Raw genomic sequence first — 16,418 nt, forward strand, 5'->3', positions numbered from 1 at the left:
TAGATCTCTGCATTGCAGCCCCTAATAGTCATGACTTTATATGCTATCTTGTTCCAAAAACTGGCTATCAAAAAAACTTTTCATTTATTTATTGAATAAATAGCAATTTTGGCTGGATTTTATGTCCCATTTTTCTTACTAGTAGCTGCTAATTTCAGGGGAATTTCAATCTCAAAATATTCACAAATATGTTTAAACACTCCATCATCCAATTTAAAAAAAGTTTGGTCATAGAACCTAGTCATTTGAAAGCCAGCCTGGATACATGTCAATAAATTTACATATTGATTGTAGCAATTCATGCTTCCAAAATGAAGTCAAATGAAATGGGAACTGTAGAGAAGCCTACAAAAGTGACATCTAAAAATTCACTTGAAATAAAAAGTCTTAAATTGATTAGAATGTTTATATGATCCTAATTTCTGCCGTGTTACAGCTTATGTTTGCATAGGCAATATAGTTTCTGTGTAACTTGTTAATAGAGATTTGTCAGACAGGCTGCTTCTCTACTTGGTCATTGAGCTGATATAAGTATGAAGTAAGAAATAGAAGAAAGCAGTCATGCTGCATGCTGTACTGAAAATGTAAGAAAACGTGTTGTCGTGCCTTACAAATAAGATTTTACTTTTTTGACTGTGGCAAAAAGTGATGAAACTTGGATAATGAAAGAACTATCCATTTGTCTCTCTAAAATGCTTTGTGTTTGACTTACTGCTTGTTAACTAAGCAATTACAGTTGATATAGTGCTCTTGTAAAGCCTCACTTTCTCATGAGTTCCCAGTCCCTTGATAATCTTAGTGGCTTTGCACTGAACTCTTTCCAGAAGTTCCTTGTCCCTTTTGAGCTGAGGGTTTTCCCACCTACAGTGCTCTGCTCCCTGTGCCCCACTCACACACACTCACTGGAGCTGTTTTAAATACAGAAATGCTCTTCTGCCCCTGAATAATGAATCATCCTCAATCAATGTCCAAGGTATTAATAAGAATAAAAATAATATCTTGGGGTGACATTTGTTTAAAAAAAAATTACTATCTCACTCTGCCTTCAGAAGAAGCCAAAAAGTTTAGACACAAGCAGCAAACCTTCCAAAAGTCAAGAAAGTAGTTCTGAGAAACGGTTGATGGATTAGAGTTAAGATGTCATACCCTTAGAACCCCTTCCTTGAGGAACCCGGTCACCTGATTCACAGGGACTGGGATTTAAACCCTTATGATGTTTTTAAAGATCACAGGATAATAGAATCACTGAGGTTGGAATGGACCTATTGAGACATTCTAGTCCAACCCCCTCTGCTGCAGTAGGGTCAGGAAACGCACCATTTTCACCCAGGACCATGTCACAATAATAACGTAACCTGTTTGATACAGTGTTAAGAGATCATTTCTGTTCTCCAAAAGTGGATGTAACAGTGCAACTGTTCCTGAACTATGTGAAATAAAGTCTGCAAATCACACAGTACTTGGAAGGTGTAAGTTCTGCATGCAGTAAACTGAACAATGACAAAATTGCCTCAAAACTAAGCAGTCACTGATACTGTTGTCTCCAGAAAGAGGGAGAAAACTGTTGCCATATAGGGTGTAAATGGATAAAAATGACTGAGCAAAGACACAATGGGAAAGCGCAAGTATGGTTGCCTTCAGAATTGGCTTTTACAGTTGTTAAATACAATTCGCATCTGTCTTTTACTTCAGTGCATTAATAATCTGTGGATGACTCCTTTTGCTATTCAGAACTGATGTCACCCACAGGTAATTTGCTTTCTACCAAAAAGTTTATTTCTATCATGGTAGTTACCTTTTACATGTAAAATACTCAAAAATATTAGGCTTCTATGGAGACTTCAGAGAAATTTCAGTGCTGAGGTACAGTAGAAGTACTGGTTTAGCACCTAGTCTCCCTAGCTTTTTTAAGCATTTGAAGAGGGAAATGGTTATATAGAAGCAAGATAAATGTCAACATTGTAGAATCTACTGTGCAGGTCTACACAGGCAAATGCAAATCTCCTTGAAAAAAAATCACCATTTTAAAGGTGTGCAGATACTAAAAGTAACCATGAAGAGCATACTCCTTCTCTTCAACCCAAATGGATTTATGTAAGTAGCACTCTGCAGATGCATAGTCCTTAAATTACATTTAACTTAAGGCAAAACGAATCAACCATTAAAACACTCACACAGCACAAGAAATCCCAAACACTGCACCAACAAACCTCTGCATTGCAGAAAATATTACAGATTCACCCTGAATTATTTTGAATAACTAACCAATTTGAGGTAGGTCAACATGGCTTTTACTGCAACTGTGACTTAAGATTTTTGTAACTGGGCTTTACCTCTTGTACAATTACAGGGTTTTTTCAACAACTCTTTCCAAATATGAGTATCTTTGAAATTGATTGACAATTTATTATTTGTGCGGGAGGAAAAAAGAATATTTCTGTACTTAAAACAGCTCCAGTAAGTGTGTGTGAGTGGGGCAAAGGGAGCAGAGCATTGCAAGTGGGATAACCCTAAGCTCAAGAGAGACAGGGAACTTCTGGAGAGAGACCAGTGCAGGGCCACCAAGATGATCAGGGGGCTGGAGCATCTTCCTTATGAGGAAAGGCTGCAGGAACTTGGGCTGTTTAGTCTAGTAAAGTTGAGACTGAGAGGTCACTTCATTAATATTTAAAAGTATCTAAATGGTGGATGTCAGTAGGTTGGAACATCACATTTTTCTCTTGTATCTGGTGACAGGACAAGGAGTAATGGGGTGAAGCCGGAACACAAAAAGTTCCATTTAAACATTAGGAAAAACTATTTTACTATGAGGGTGAGTGAGCCCTGGCACAGGCTGCCTGGGGAGGGTGTGGAGTCTCCTTCCTTGGAGGTCTTCAAGACCCGCCTGGACACATTCCTGCGTGACGTGATATAGGTGGACCTGCTTTATCAGGGGTTTTGAACTAGATGGACTAGAGGTCCCTTCCAACCCCTACCATTCTGTGATTCTATGAAGGAATATTTGTACAGTTTTCGGTTTCCTACTGTAGCTTACTGTATGAATCCTATGACGAGGTTTGCTAATGATAAGATGACTGCTTCTAATCAGTAGATGTTTCCTATGATTATTCACCTCCCCATGCCATAATTCTGAGAATATTTATTTCAGTAAGAATTAAGTACAATACAAGGACAGTGAAAAAAAATCACTCAAATACTTAAAGAATTATGTCATTTTGAAAATAGCTACCTCTTTGAAATGTTTTCATACTTAGATAAGGTGGCTCACATATTTGACTAAATTGTCCATTATCTGTTCTTGAACTTAATTTGGGGGTTTTTTTATATGGATTTAATCTTTATCATTTTCAACTGTTATAAATGTGTTCTAGGGATACTTCTTTTTGTGACGCTGAGGAAAAATTCTATTTATCATATCTTCCAACATATTTGAATAATTAACATACAATTTTCCTCTTTTTCAGATCTGGTTTGCATTTGTTAATGGCTTTTCTGGACAAATTCTGTTTGAAAGATGGTGTATAGGTCTTTACAATGTGGTAAGATTAATTGTTTTCAGTTTCTTGTGTAAACAATCTTTGAGCAAGTCTTTGCCCCTAAAGTTTTTTTATATGTTTGGGTCTTTTTAAAATCTATCTACTAGATGTTTACAGCAATGCCTCCACTAACTCTGGGAATATTTGAGAGATCCTGCCGAAAAGAAAACATGCTGAAATATCCTGAGTTATATAAGACTTCCCAAAATGCACTGGACTTTAATACTAAGGTAAGTAAAAAGCAGTTCAAGCATAAATTAGTAGGAATCCAGTATAGATATCCTTTTTTTTCTGTCCTGCTCATAATTAAAAAGTAAGGTGATTTTTATTACTGTCATTTTCAGTTGTCCACTTCTGTTTGAATGGTACAAATCATATTTGCCCATTTGTAGCAAGTATGGAAATGTACAGACATCTCTTTTTTTCTTTCTTTGAGCCCTGATGTGTTTTTTCTCTGTGGGTAATAAAGCTGTCTTCTATAGGCAGAAGTGATTAGACCTCTCTGTCGCTGGGCTGTATGTATTTGTACTGTTATATGGAAATGGATTACTGAAGCCTGTGGAGAAGTGTTGCAGAGGACAATAAGACCTGTCATTAGATTTGTAGAGGGAGGGACTTGGTACTATTCTTTGTCAATTTGGAGTTGTGATTAAAGATTTAATTTTGAGTTTGGGGAAGAAGTACTTGGAAACAATTAAGAACATGTCAGGGTCGCCAAAAGGAATCTGAGGCTACTTTAACTGGGCAACATTCATCTTGAAGCAACTAGCGCAAGAAGTAGTAAAAAAATGTGAGACTCTTTAATACATAAAATACACACCATATCTACAACTTATCCATAAATAATATCATGAAAAAACCTCAATGAAACTAGGTCTGCCATTTCATCAATACCATGATGTCTGTAAGAGTTCCTTCTGATGTTATTGGATTTTTTAAATAGAATTGGGAAGTTTCAAATAATGTCATTGTATGTTGTACTTGGGATCATCTTCAGTCTGTCATTGCATTAACAACGCTTACGTGTGATGGTATATAGTAGATATGTGGAGCTGATACAGCATACAGCTCTAATCTATGCCTCTTGTGCTGTAGAACTGGAGTATTCCTATCTATATAGAATTATTTGTCAAAATTATCTCCATTCACAGAAGCACATGAGATTTTTCTTCTTCCTCACTTAATCCACTCACCCACAAAACCAAACCTGTAAGCTGTATGGAAACTAGGGAAAATAGTTTCTTATGTCACTGTGAATGCTTTACAAACACCAGATTTCTCACGATCCATTAATATAGACACATTCCTGTTATAATAGTTTTGGTAAATAACAAGTCATTAGTTATAATTGTTGGATTTTTCTGGTTTTAAATGTCTAAAATATTTTTATTATGCACAGTTTTAGTATTCATTGAAAATTCTGTAGCTGTTCCCATACAACACTTGCGATGCCTAAAGAGTCTACAAACTTCCTAGCTAGAAATTCCCACCTATAAAAGTTGAATAGTTAGTGTTAAAGATTTGGAAACATTACTGCCTTCAATGTTGATGCAGATGTTTGTTATGGTAAAAGGGATCAAAGGTTATGAGGTCATGACAGAGGTTAAAGGATTAGCTTGCAACAATAAGAATTGGCCAGGGAAATGGAAAAGTAGAACTAATTTTTCTTGCACCCACCTGTGCTTTCTGTCAAATAAAAACTTGTGGTAATGACATAGCAACAAGGAGAGACAAAGGTTAATGAGTAGCACAAGTTCAAATGTGCAAAGTATTGGAGTGTAAATTGGATCATACAACCTTGTTGTATAATCTAACAAAAGACTTTGAGACATTGTGGAAAATGTTGTGAGGCAAGCAACTTAATTTCAATTGTTTGAAGATCTTAATACTCATAATACACATCAGTTAGTTAAAATAAAGGCTATAACTGTAAAAAGCATTGTTAATGAAAAAAACACAATATCCTGAAGGAAATACATTACATAGTTTTAATTAAGTCTTTTTATGACTTTATACAATATACTAGGGAAGGCATCAATAGATTGTTTATTCTTAAACTCAATACAATTCTTTTCAGAAGGCTTATTTTACAACCAAAAAGAAGTTTGAAAGTAGAATTTGAATTTAACAAATATATTAAAGGAAGTTTAACATGACATTGTGCACTTCAAGAATGGTATATGTAAGGAGAAGTTGAAGAAAGATATTTTTTTGTCCTTTTTAAATTCCATTTTATCTGGAAATATGTAGGTAGGTATATGTAAAACTTGGATTTTGATTGTTCTGCTATCCAAATTTCTTATTACACAAAACATAAATTTATAAAACCTAGAATCCATTTTAATTCCCTACTTAGAAGGTACTAATTGTTCTGGTTGTCTGGTTTAGTTTCATTTTTCTGATGATATTCCCATATGTATACATTTTAATTTCCCTTCTGATTTGGAATTAAAAGGAGATGATAATACACACTTTTTTTCAAAATGTAAAAATAAACAAATGACCCATGAAGAGCTAAGAGGCAGAGAGTGCCTGTCAGTTATATTACTTCACAGTGGTGGCCTGACAGAAACACGTTTTGTGAATCTAACACATAGATATAAAGAAAGGTCAGGGTTCACAGAGCTAGTTTATTGCAAATGGTTCTCATGGATTTTCTGTTTTCCCTTAGGTTTTCTGGGTTCATTGTTTAAATGGCCTCTTCCACTCATTCATTCTGTTTTGGTTTCCACTAAAAGCCCTCCAGCATGGTAAGTATAATGAAAAATAAGAATGTTGAAAGGTACAAAATACCTAAATACCTTCTTTTTTTTTCTTAGGAAAGCTTTGTAAATACTAGCAATGTTGTGTAATTAAATTTCAAGATACCATTTCTAGAACTGGAAACATGCAGTGTATTTTAAATGTTTTATTTTAAGTAGGAGCAATGTTATATACATATGAATAAATTTGTATAAATAGGTTTTAAGTGAACTGAAATAAGACAGAGAGAAAATTGCTATTTTATTATGTTTTTTTTAATAGAACTATATAATACATTACATGGTAAATACCTACAAAATCCTAAATTACTAACGTCCCTTGCACTGTCTCTTACATTTTTTAAGCCTTTATGGCTCATGTGTGTATCCTCCTTCCCATTACTTCAGGGGCATACTAACCCATTAATTTACATGTCTATGTAAGCAGACTTGCGACAGGAAACTGGGACATCTTGAACAGTTCAGTCCTGTCATTTTTCTAGTCCAACTGCTGTATATGCACCCAAGTCACAAAGAAATGGGACAGTTGGGAGGAAAGCTGTATTAATTAAAGGAAACTTGAAAGTACTGCTTCCAGTTTGTGGAAATGTTTGCTTGTGGAAAGAGCTCCCAAAATGTCAATGCATGCTCTAACAGCACAGCTTCAAATCCAAACCAAAATCCCTGTGGGAAAGCTGCAGCAAATCAATGTGAGATTTATGCATTATATGATGGAGAAATGTTTAAGGAATATATATGATGATGCAGAATAGAGTTCATACGTAAATGGCAAAGCTGAGATACTTGCATGAGCAGTTCTGAGAATACTGTAGTGCAGACCTCTTCAGCTCACAGCCCCTGGGCTAGAACTGACATGCTCTAAGTCTGTCTTGCTTTCATTCCTAGCAAAATGCCAGATGAGCAAGGTGAGCAGAAATATGAGCTGAGGATTGTGTACATGGTGGGCTGAATAACCAATACCCAATACAAATCTCTTGCACCTCACAGTAATCCTTTTCTCTGAGCATTTTCCCCTCTTTCATCTCACGTGTCCATCTCTTGTCTGTAAATTTGGAAAATTCCAAACTCCACGCTTGTGGTAGAGTCTACCAGGAAATATGCGGTCAGAGAATAGGTACGGATTTGTGAAAGCTCTTTGTCAGGTTTTTCTCCATGGGATCTAATCATTTTACAGTACACAAACCTACAGTCTTTACACTCCCTGTACTGTCATGAGGATATGAAAAGTGACAAAGACATAAATCTTAACAGAAGTTTCTTCTGATGCAAATTTGTCTACCATTGAATATAGTTCAAGGTGAAATCTGCTGTCAGTGCCCTGTAGGGAGTGCTACTCTCTCTTTTGTACCAAAAATAAAATTTCATATATACATGTGCATACACAGTGCTATTGTGCATATTTAAATATTTATAAGTATTTGGTTTTATCGCTGTTTTGTTTTCCAGGTACCGTATTTGGCAATGGTAAAACTTCAGACTACTTGCTCTTGGGGAACACTGTATACACTGTAAGTCTTCCTTACAGCTATCTGTCAGCTGACTATATGTATTGACTCTCATCTTAAACCCTTAAAGAAATGTGATTTGTTATTATCAATTCTCTACATAGAAGACTTAAGTAATTGTCGTGCCTTAAGAATAAGACATGGTTCTTGAATGACTCTCTTTAAGAAGCTTTGAAGTGAATTTTGCCTTCTAATTTCAGTTTTTAAAACAAAACAGTTTAATAGAGATGCATAATATTTATCTGTCCTTTACTGGGAACTATTTTTTTCAATAATGAGAATTCTAATTCCCCAGTGAGCATGCTCATTAATTTAAGGTAAGTTTCTGCATTGACAAAATCTCAGGTTATTGGATATGGAACTATTTTGTGGACTTGTAAAGACAGTTCTGTTCTCCCTCCCCTAATTTATCAAGGGCCTTCAGAGATCCACATGGAATCAAGTTTTGGGATGTTGAGTTGTCTTCAGAGACAGCCAAATTTACATTACCCACATCTAACAGTAATCATCTATTACTCTCATAGATATTAGTAATTATTTGGGGTTTTTTTCTTTTTAATTCTTGATCTCCTAGAATAAATTAATGAAACTAAATATCTGGTTTTTGTTTGCAAGATATCAATGTTAACTGGTAGATGAGAGGTTTTCAAGATCTCTCTTAAAAGAAAAATTAGAATTCTGCTTACTCATCTGTGTTCTTCAACACTGTTTAATTTTTCAACTTCCTGTTATTGGCAGATGCCAAATTAAATCTTCCACCAAAATAAAGGGGCTATAAGACAAATAGAAATTCACATCAAAATCAATTTGCTTACGGAATAGGCAAACATAACTGAGATAAAAGGAAAGTATTGTAAAATACGTTGTAGTCCTCTGATAATGTACCTACTGTCAACATCTATGTATGAGAGAACCTATTGAATAGTGTTTTCTGGTCAGCTAACCAAAAAAGTTAAAAAGCATAAAGAACTGAGTAACCATAACCCATTCTGTGTATTTCCCATGGTTGCAGCAGGTAGAATGTGTCTTCTGCCAGTCAGTACATGGACTTTAAACCAGTCCTTTCAGGTACATTGAAAAATTGTTTGTTCACACATTATCTTAAAAGTATATTTACTCTGTAATTCCCTTTCTCTCTTCCAAAAGGCAAGCACAACATATTTTTGTCAGTAACCATCACATATGATCATGCAATCTATCATACAATGAACTATCATACGATTAGAGATGAATGGAATATCCTGGCTAAGTGTTTTCTGTGCAAGTCTTAATTTTATTAAGTTGTAAGGTCACAGTCATTGTCATAGCTCAGTCCTGACAGATGCAGTTCAACCAACACTGGTCCATTTGCATTATGATCTCATAACACTTTGCAGTGTTTAGAAGTCATTTACCAGAATGTCACAGCCTCCCTGCTGTGGACAGGGACACCTTCCACTAGACTAGGTTGCTAAAAGTCCCACCCAACCTGGCCTTGAGCATTTCTGTGGATGAGACATCTACAACCTCTCTGGGTAACCTGTTCCAGTGCCTCACCACCCTGACAGGGAAGAACTTCTTCCTAATATTCAATCTAAATCTACCCTTCTTCAGATTACAGCCCTTACTCTCTGTCCTATCACTATATGCCCTTTTAAGAAGTCCCTTTCCAGCTTTCCTGTAAGCCCCCTTTAGATACTGGAAGGCTCTTAAAGAGTATCCCTGGAGCCTTCTGTTCTCTGGGCCAAACACCCCTGTCTTTAAGGGAGAGGTGCTCCAGCCCTCTGTTAGTCTTCATGGCCCTTTTCTGGGCTCAGTCCAACAACTCCACATTTTTATGTTGAGTGCCCCAGGGCTGAACATGGTATCCCAGGTAGGATCTCACAAGAGTGGAGTAAGAGGGTGAGAATGAGCTCCCTCAGCCTGCTATGGCCATGGTTTTTTTGATGCAGGCCAGTTTAGAGCTGGCCTTCTCAGCTGCAAGTGCCCATTGCTGGCTCACATTGAGTTTTTCATCCACCAGAACCCTCAAGTCCTCCTCCTCAGGGCTACTCTCAATCCACTCGTCACCCAGACTGTGTTTGTGTTTGGGGTTGCCCTGACGCAGGTTCAGGACCTTGCACTTAAAATGAGTGACAATTATTAATGGAAGCTAATAACTCTTACTGTTCTGTTAGTGGCTCATTACTGGGGTGTATCTTTAAGTCTTTTAGTGACATTTCCCTGTTGTCATTTCAGATAGGTACTTGAAATTCAGGTTGAAGCATGCACACTTAAAGCTGAAAAATACAGTTAGCCGCCTTCTAAGAGAATTTCACCTTGTGGCTGCTGAGACTGCCTACGTTTTTTGGAATCAGTTCCCTGTAAGCAGAAGGGTTATTCCGTAGCTTCTGCAAGGCCATAGAAATGACTGCCTTTTGCATGACAAACTTTGGTTGGGATCTTATTACACAACTAGATGCATTGACACACACAATACTTTGTTGAATGTTATTAAAAAAATCACATTTAAATTCAAAAGACTGGTTATCCTTTATTTCATTAGTGCAAGCAAACAAGAGGAGCATGACAATTATTAAACGTTTTCTTCTCTTCTTCTGAAAGTTTAATCAAATTAATAATTCTCTTTGTTAAGTAAGATTCCCACATTAAATAAGAATCTTTTATCTCTCTCCAGTTTGTGGTTCTAACTGTGTGTTTGAAAGCTGGATTAGAGACCTCGTATTGGACTTTGGTAAGCAAATATCTTTACCATATTCTTCAACATTCTATAAAATGTGATGGATAAATAATCATATTTTTTATTTTTGTTTGTTATATTACATCCTTATGGTTTGTCAACCCTCTCCACAGTATCAAATTAAACTGTAGTTACTGTGTTGTAAGGCAGGATAACCATATACAAAAAGAATGCTAAATATTGGGAAGGAGGGCATTGGGATAAGGCTTAAAGTAATTCTTAAACTAGACAAATCAGATTACTCTGAATGGATTGTAACAACTTAAGTTGACTTAAAATGCTGTGATTATTGTGCTGAAAGTATCATTTTCCTTTAAGATGCAGTCATCTGAAGTAGGAGAATTAAATTAATATAAGGCATGGAAATTTCATCCATTAGGTATCAGAATCATATTGTAAATACAAAGTAGCAAAGTTAGTTTTTTAATCTCACAATGCATCTGTGATGACTGTTCTGTTTTCTTTTTTTTTTTGTTTATTTTAACAGTTCAGCCATATAGCTATCTGGGGCAGCATAGCACTTTGGGTAGTGTTTTTTGGAATCTACTCTTCTTTGTGGCCAGTCATTCCTATGGCACCTGATATGTCAGGAGAGGTAAAAGTATATTTTAACTAATATCCAAATGTGTGCAAAAAATACTGTTTAAGTCTTTAGTACAAGCCTAATCTTTTTTGGATCCTTCTGCTAACTAGAGGTGTGTAAGAGAGTTGCTTCTTTTATACCTTCAATACATTCGCCATATTTATTTTAAATAGATTTAATTTTTACTTTATGTAAAAATAAAGTTCATCTAACAGACTGTGATTATGTGAGGATGAATAGACAGGTAAGCTGTTTTTCTTTACCAAGTTCTACTTTTCTAAAGAGAAGTCTTACTAAAATCAGAATTACAGTGCTTATACGTCTGAAGGTTTTTCTTGGTAGCACAACTAGTGCATTGCTTAAGACTGTTTTTTCATCTTCAGTTTTACAAATCTGCTAAGCGTATGAAACTAAAATGCCTCAAAAAATTTGAGATGCCGTAACATTGCAAGAGCAGCAGCTTATCATGCATGCATTTCCTTTTCTACTAATGTGTTGCTTCGAATGCATTATTGTACTGTATCTTTAACCTCTTGACAGTAATTACTGGTTTCTCTTTCATTTATTATCCCATTTGTGTAAACCTGCTCTGAATATTGCAAATAGGACTGGATCTATAAAAAGTGCTTAATTGCTGCCTGTGCTTATCTAATTAGGACTTCAGTCCCAAAACCATTCAGCTCAAAAAAACATCTGAAATTTTGTATTAATTTCCCAGAGACACTTAAGTCTGTTCTTGAGCATGGCCAGTACCTCCAGAGCTAAGGATTCAGTGTGCATTCTCAGTGGGAATCAGAAACTGAGAATATCTCTGTGTTTCAGAAAGATACTCTGCTAATGGTTCTCAAAGCACGTCAATTAAATTAACCTTTACACCAGCAAAAGTGTGTCTTTAACTCCATCACTGTCACATAATTTGGCAATTTAAAAAATCATGCAGGATGTGGGCAATTTTAGGTGCATATCTCTCCCTCATTTGGAGGTAATTCTCACCCACAAATCTCACCTCCTACAAAAGCAGTTACAGGGGAAATAGTGTGTAGGCATTTATATAAACCTACTACGTTTTAATGGAAAGCACAAGGAATTAACTTAAGTACTTGGACACCTAAGAAGAAAATGAATTTAAAATTATACAATTTCTTGTTGGTTTTCCTCTTTATTACAACCGTTTACTCATGTATATGTGTAGATTTTGCATGATACCATGTTGCCTTCACTACTCAAAATTAATTATGTACATTATTCTAAATTAAAGTAATTGAAGCTATCAGACTTCATTTTTCTTCATACACACTATATGCAATAGAGTAAATAGAATATTTTTTAAATTGGTTGGTTTTAAAGAACAATGTGTAAAGTTCCTACAAAATCTGTAAGACAAGAAAACCTTTATAGTGATACGTACAGTACAGTGTGAGCAGAGGATGCGTTGTACTTTGTGTGATATAAAGGTGGCTACTTCACTGTTGAAATCACTGAATATTTTATTTAATATATATTCAATCTCCAACATTATTGTAAAAAAGGGAATATGTTTTTTACCAACTTGGAAAAGCAGTTTTTCTTAGAGATGTAACTGGCAACAAATATAAATACTCTTGGGGTGTAAACACAACATGACACCACAGTAGTCTGACTTATGAACCCAAGTTAATTTATATGTTACGAGAAACTCTATATATACTTGGATAGTCTTATTTTGTTAGTGTGTTTGCTTATCCATGCATGTGTATATAGTAGCTTTCCATGTGTGTATGTGCATGCAGGTGTTTGGGGAGATGTTTGTTGAGTGAAGTCGATTTTTGGTTTTTTAAGTTTTCAAGAATACTAGGAAGTCTCTAATATCAGGATAAAGTCTCCTAAACATCTCATAGACCACCAGAGCTTATTTTAAAACCTCTGGTCTAGCTTTTTGAGCTGTGCTTTGTATGGCTAGAAGTCCTGTTGATGAGTACTGTGGCTCAGATTGGAAGCAGGACATTTATAAGCTTTCCTGGAAGCCCCCCTCACTAACTGGGTGGTCTCTGGCAAGGCAGAATTCACTGAGTTCCTCTGAAGCAAGTGCAGGGCTTCCATAAGTAGTCAAACTGAAAGACTCATAAATTTAATTGTGGAAAAGATTGTGGTGTGACAGAAACAAATCCATCTCGACTTTCCTGGGCAAATACTGCTTGTACAATTTCTTCAAATGTGCAGGTCAGACTTGAAGACTTCATCAAAATATGTTTGTCAGAAATTAAATAAACAAGTTAAAAACTGTTCTCTACTTTTGTAGCTTCTTGTCTGTTTTGCCTTGGCTTGATCTGATAAATTGTGCAGAAGGAGATTTTCAAGAGATTTTCTGTTTTTCCCAGTGTGTTCATTAAAAATGCCCCTCTTAAAATAAACGATAGATTTGTAAGGAGATTTTATGAACTATAATCCTTATCATCCATAAATGTGTTCTATTTCTCTGCTTCTTGTAGCTGGTAGCAATAGTTCTACCTTAGGTTTATAATCTTATCAGTCAGTGTTCTAGATAAAATATTCATCCAGCCATTCAGTCCCAACTAGATGATATGTCAGATATCTTTATCCTAGATTCTTTTAGACAGGAAAGAATCTACTGAAACACTCTAATAAAGATTCCATCTAACTTCTTTGTATTAGTGTCATGAAAATAGTAAGATTCATGCTGCTTATTTGCTGGTTCTGTTCCAAGAAAATAAAATATTAATGCTCTTGAAGGGGAGAGAGAAAGCATATGGAACAGATGGAAAACTCATTCATTGAATGCAGGGGAAAAGTTTTATCTTAATATTTTGAAACTTACAGTTTTCATCCTTTCCTGTAAAATACCTATACAGGTCTGACAGATGTCTTTAAACACAACACTACAAAATAATGCCTCAAAAAAAAAAATGTTTCAATAGAAAAAGAGTCTGTTTATGCTGCAAAAACATTTGTGTTGGAACGCTGAAACTAGCAGCCCAAAGTTAAATCATAAGAATCAGGTTTTTTCTGTTCATCTTCTAGTATCAAAAGCATCACCTGATGACTTACTAAAAACAAGAAACAACTATATCATGTATTTTTGCAGATTTTCCCTACTTTTTACATTAATTTTGTTTCCATCATTTTGTGTATCATTCCAAGAGATGATAAAGATAAAATTATAAATTAAAGATAATAATTTTCTTATTCAGAGCAGATGATTAACGTTGACTATTACACATTTGTTGCTGTATGTTAATACAGAAGGGAAGAGTGTAGAATTCTGTGCTCTGAAATAAAATACAGCAAAATTAAAATTTAAGACTTTCTGACAGTGCCAGCAATGTTCATTGTCTAGGCTGCTACCTCCCCTTCTTTGGCATGTTTAAAATACTATAATCAAGTGTATTTTTTTTCTCCTTCTCTCATTTTTTACTCTGAAGTCTCCCAACAGGGACAAACAAGGACTTCTTTGGTACGAAATGCATTGTTAGTCTAGAATGCTGAAGCAGTTTTGACATCAAAACCTTTGTTCTCTGTTTTTTCAAGATCGCTAACTCCCACACTGGACCAGCTTGTCCCAGCTGGACAGTACTGTTCCTCACAGTGTGGGAACTACATGACTCTTTATGTTACAGTGCTTCTGACTCCTAGCATTAGTGGAAAATAGGCAGTGCAACCAGAAGAGTTGAAGGATGGCTTCTGGCTCTCATAAGCAGAGGTATCCTGGCATAAGTGTTCTCACAATATGAATAAACTGATAGCTATGTAGTTGATACCTGTTAAGAGGTTGGTAAAGTGTATTCCTTCAGTCAAATTTTGACAAAACACAATCAACATTCAATCAGGAAACCAGTTGCATTTGTCAACCTTAAAACAGTTTCCATTACAATTAAAAAAAAAGTCCCTAGTGAAGAGAACTTCATCCATTTCATTTTCCTTGATTGATGATGTTCAAATCAAAACGATCAGTTCACTGATGTCTTTCTGCAGACACAAACTAGAAGGAAAAATGAACAAAAAATGTAAGAGAAGCAATGGAATTTATGAAGGTTAAGAAATGGAAAAATAGGCTGTAAAATTGAAAAAGAATTAACTGATGATAAAGAGGTGATAACTTAAGTAGTTAATTGTATAGTGTCCATGGCTTGTCCAGATACTGTAGCAAATGAACTTGAAGTTGTGAGTCTTAGTAGCCTGAAACAAGAGTAGCTGGAGTTCTTATTTACCTTCATATTATTTTTGTTTGTACTTCAGGTTCGTTCATGGAATCATAGAAAAAATTCTCTTCTTGAGACATTTCTTCATTCTAAAAATTAAGGACCGTATTCTTCTAGTCTTAGACACGTCATAAAATACTAGAAATTCAAGTTTTATCTGCGTATAGAAAAGTGTTAAAATAGCTGTTCTACTGGGAAGATTATAGTACTTGATGCACGGTATGAGAGAGAAATATGGAAAACATTTCAAAAGTTCTCAGTGATTTTTATAAAAAATTACACTCTCTGTAACACAGTCTTTATTGCAGGACAATGTTAATCTGCAATACTGTTTATTCCTGCATTTGTTGTCCGTCAATATTGTCTAGTATGGAAATATCTGAACAATCAGCTTTACAGGTTATTTTCTTAATGTTTTACTTGTACAGATTGTGCTTTTAAATATGGGTGCACAAGAAAGACAGACATTTTAAAAACTCCAAAACTACATCATAGGCATTTTCTGATTCCATCTAAATACTGTTATAGAGAAGGATACCACAGGACAGCTGTTTTGACACATTACATGAAACAAGCTAGATCGAATTTTAAAAAAGATGCCACTACAGACTGAAGAACATTTTCATTGCAAACCTGAGTAAATAAACTGCATGGATCTCTTTCTCTACCATTTTGATAGACCTGAAGTTGGTACTTTCTTTGTTAATTTTATGTGTAAATGAAGTATACTTTCAATTTTTAAAAAAACAAATTATAGTATTTCTCAATTTAAACCACATATAGTTGCATAAATATCTAAAATTAAATGTTAAGTCTCTTAATATTTGATGAAGTATTTATTTTTCAGGTGTAATCTTTTTTTCTTTGCAACTCTGCAGTACACAGAAAACTGTGATGCTGAACAAAATGCACTTTAAATCTGTGATCTAGTGCATTATGAGGAGACTTCCTGTTGTACGTGTTTTGTCATATTGTGTGTTATACTCCCTTGAAATAAATAAATGATGCTGTGATTAAATTGTTAACATGATTTTATATCTGTGTAGTTCTCTTACAATAATTTCATTAACTAATGACATTTCTGTAATTCACATCACCATAATACAGGTAACTACCA

At 35.1% G+C, this 16,418-nt stretch overlaps 1 protein-coding gene across 4 annotated transcripts in view; it reads left to right on the plus strand.

The window, feature by feature from the left end:
* ATP8A1 (ATPase phospholipid transporting 8A1) overlaps positions 1-16,418 on the plus strand; it is a 112,019-nt gene that overhangs the window by 79,220 nt on the left and 16,381 nt on the right. For all 4 annotated transcript variants that reach the window (XM_061991930.1, XM_061991931.1, XM_061991929.1 and 1 more), the window contains 6 exons: positions 3,465-3,539; positions 3,644-3,766; positions 6,208-6,286; positions 7,745-7,806; positions 10,460-10,516; positions 11,010-11,117. In XM_061991930.1, coding sequence (XP_061847914.1) covers positions 3,465-3,539; positions 3,644-3,766; positions 6,208-6,286; positions 7,745-7,806; positions 10,460-10,516; positions 11,010-11,117 — 504 coding nt within the window. The remainder of the gene's footprint in view (positions 1-3,464; positions 3,540-3,643; positions 3,767-6,207; positions 6,287-7,744; positions 7,807-10,459; positions 10,517-11,009; positions 11,118-16,418) is intronic.

The sequence above is a fragment of the Colius striatus genome, chromosome 3 (assembly GCF_028858725.1).
Source record: "Colius striatus isolate bColStr4 chromosome 3, bColStr4.1.hap1, whole genome shotgun sequence".
Classification (NCBI taxonomy): domain Eukaryota; kingdom Metazoa; phylum Chordata; class Aves; order Coliiformes; family Coliidae; genus Colius; species Colius striatus.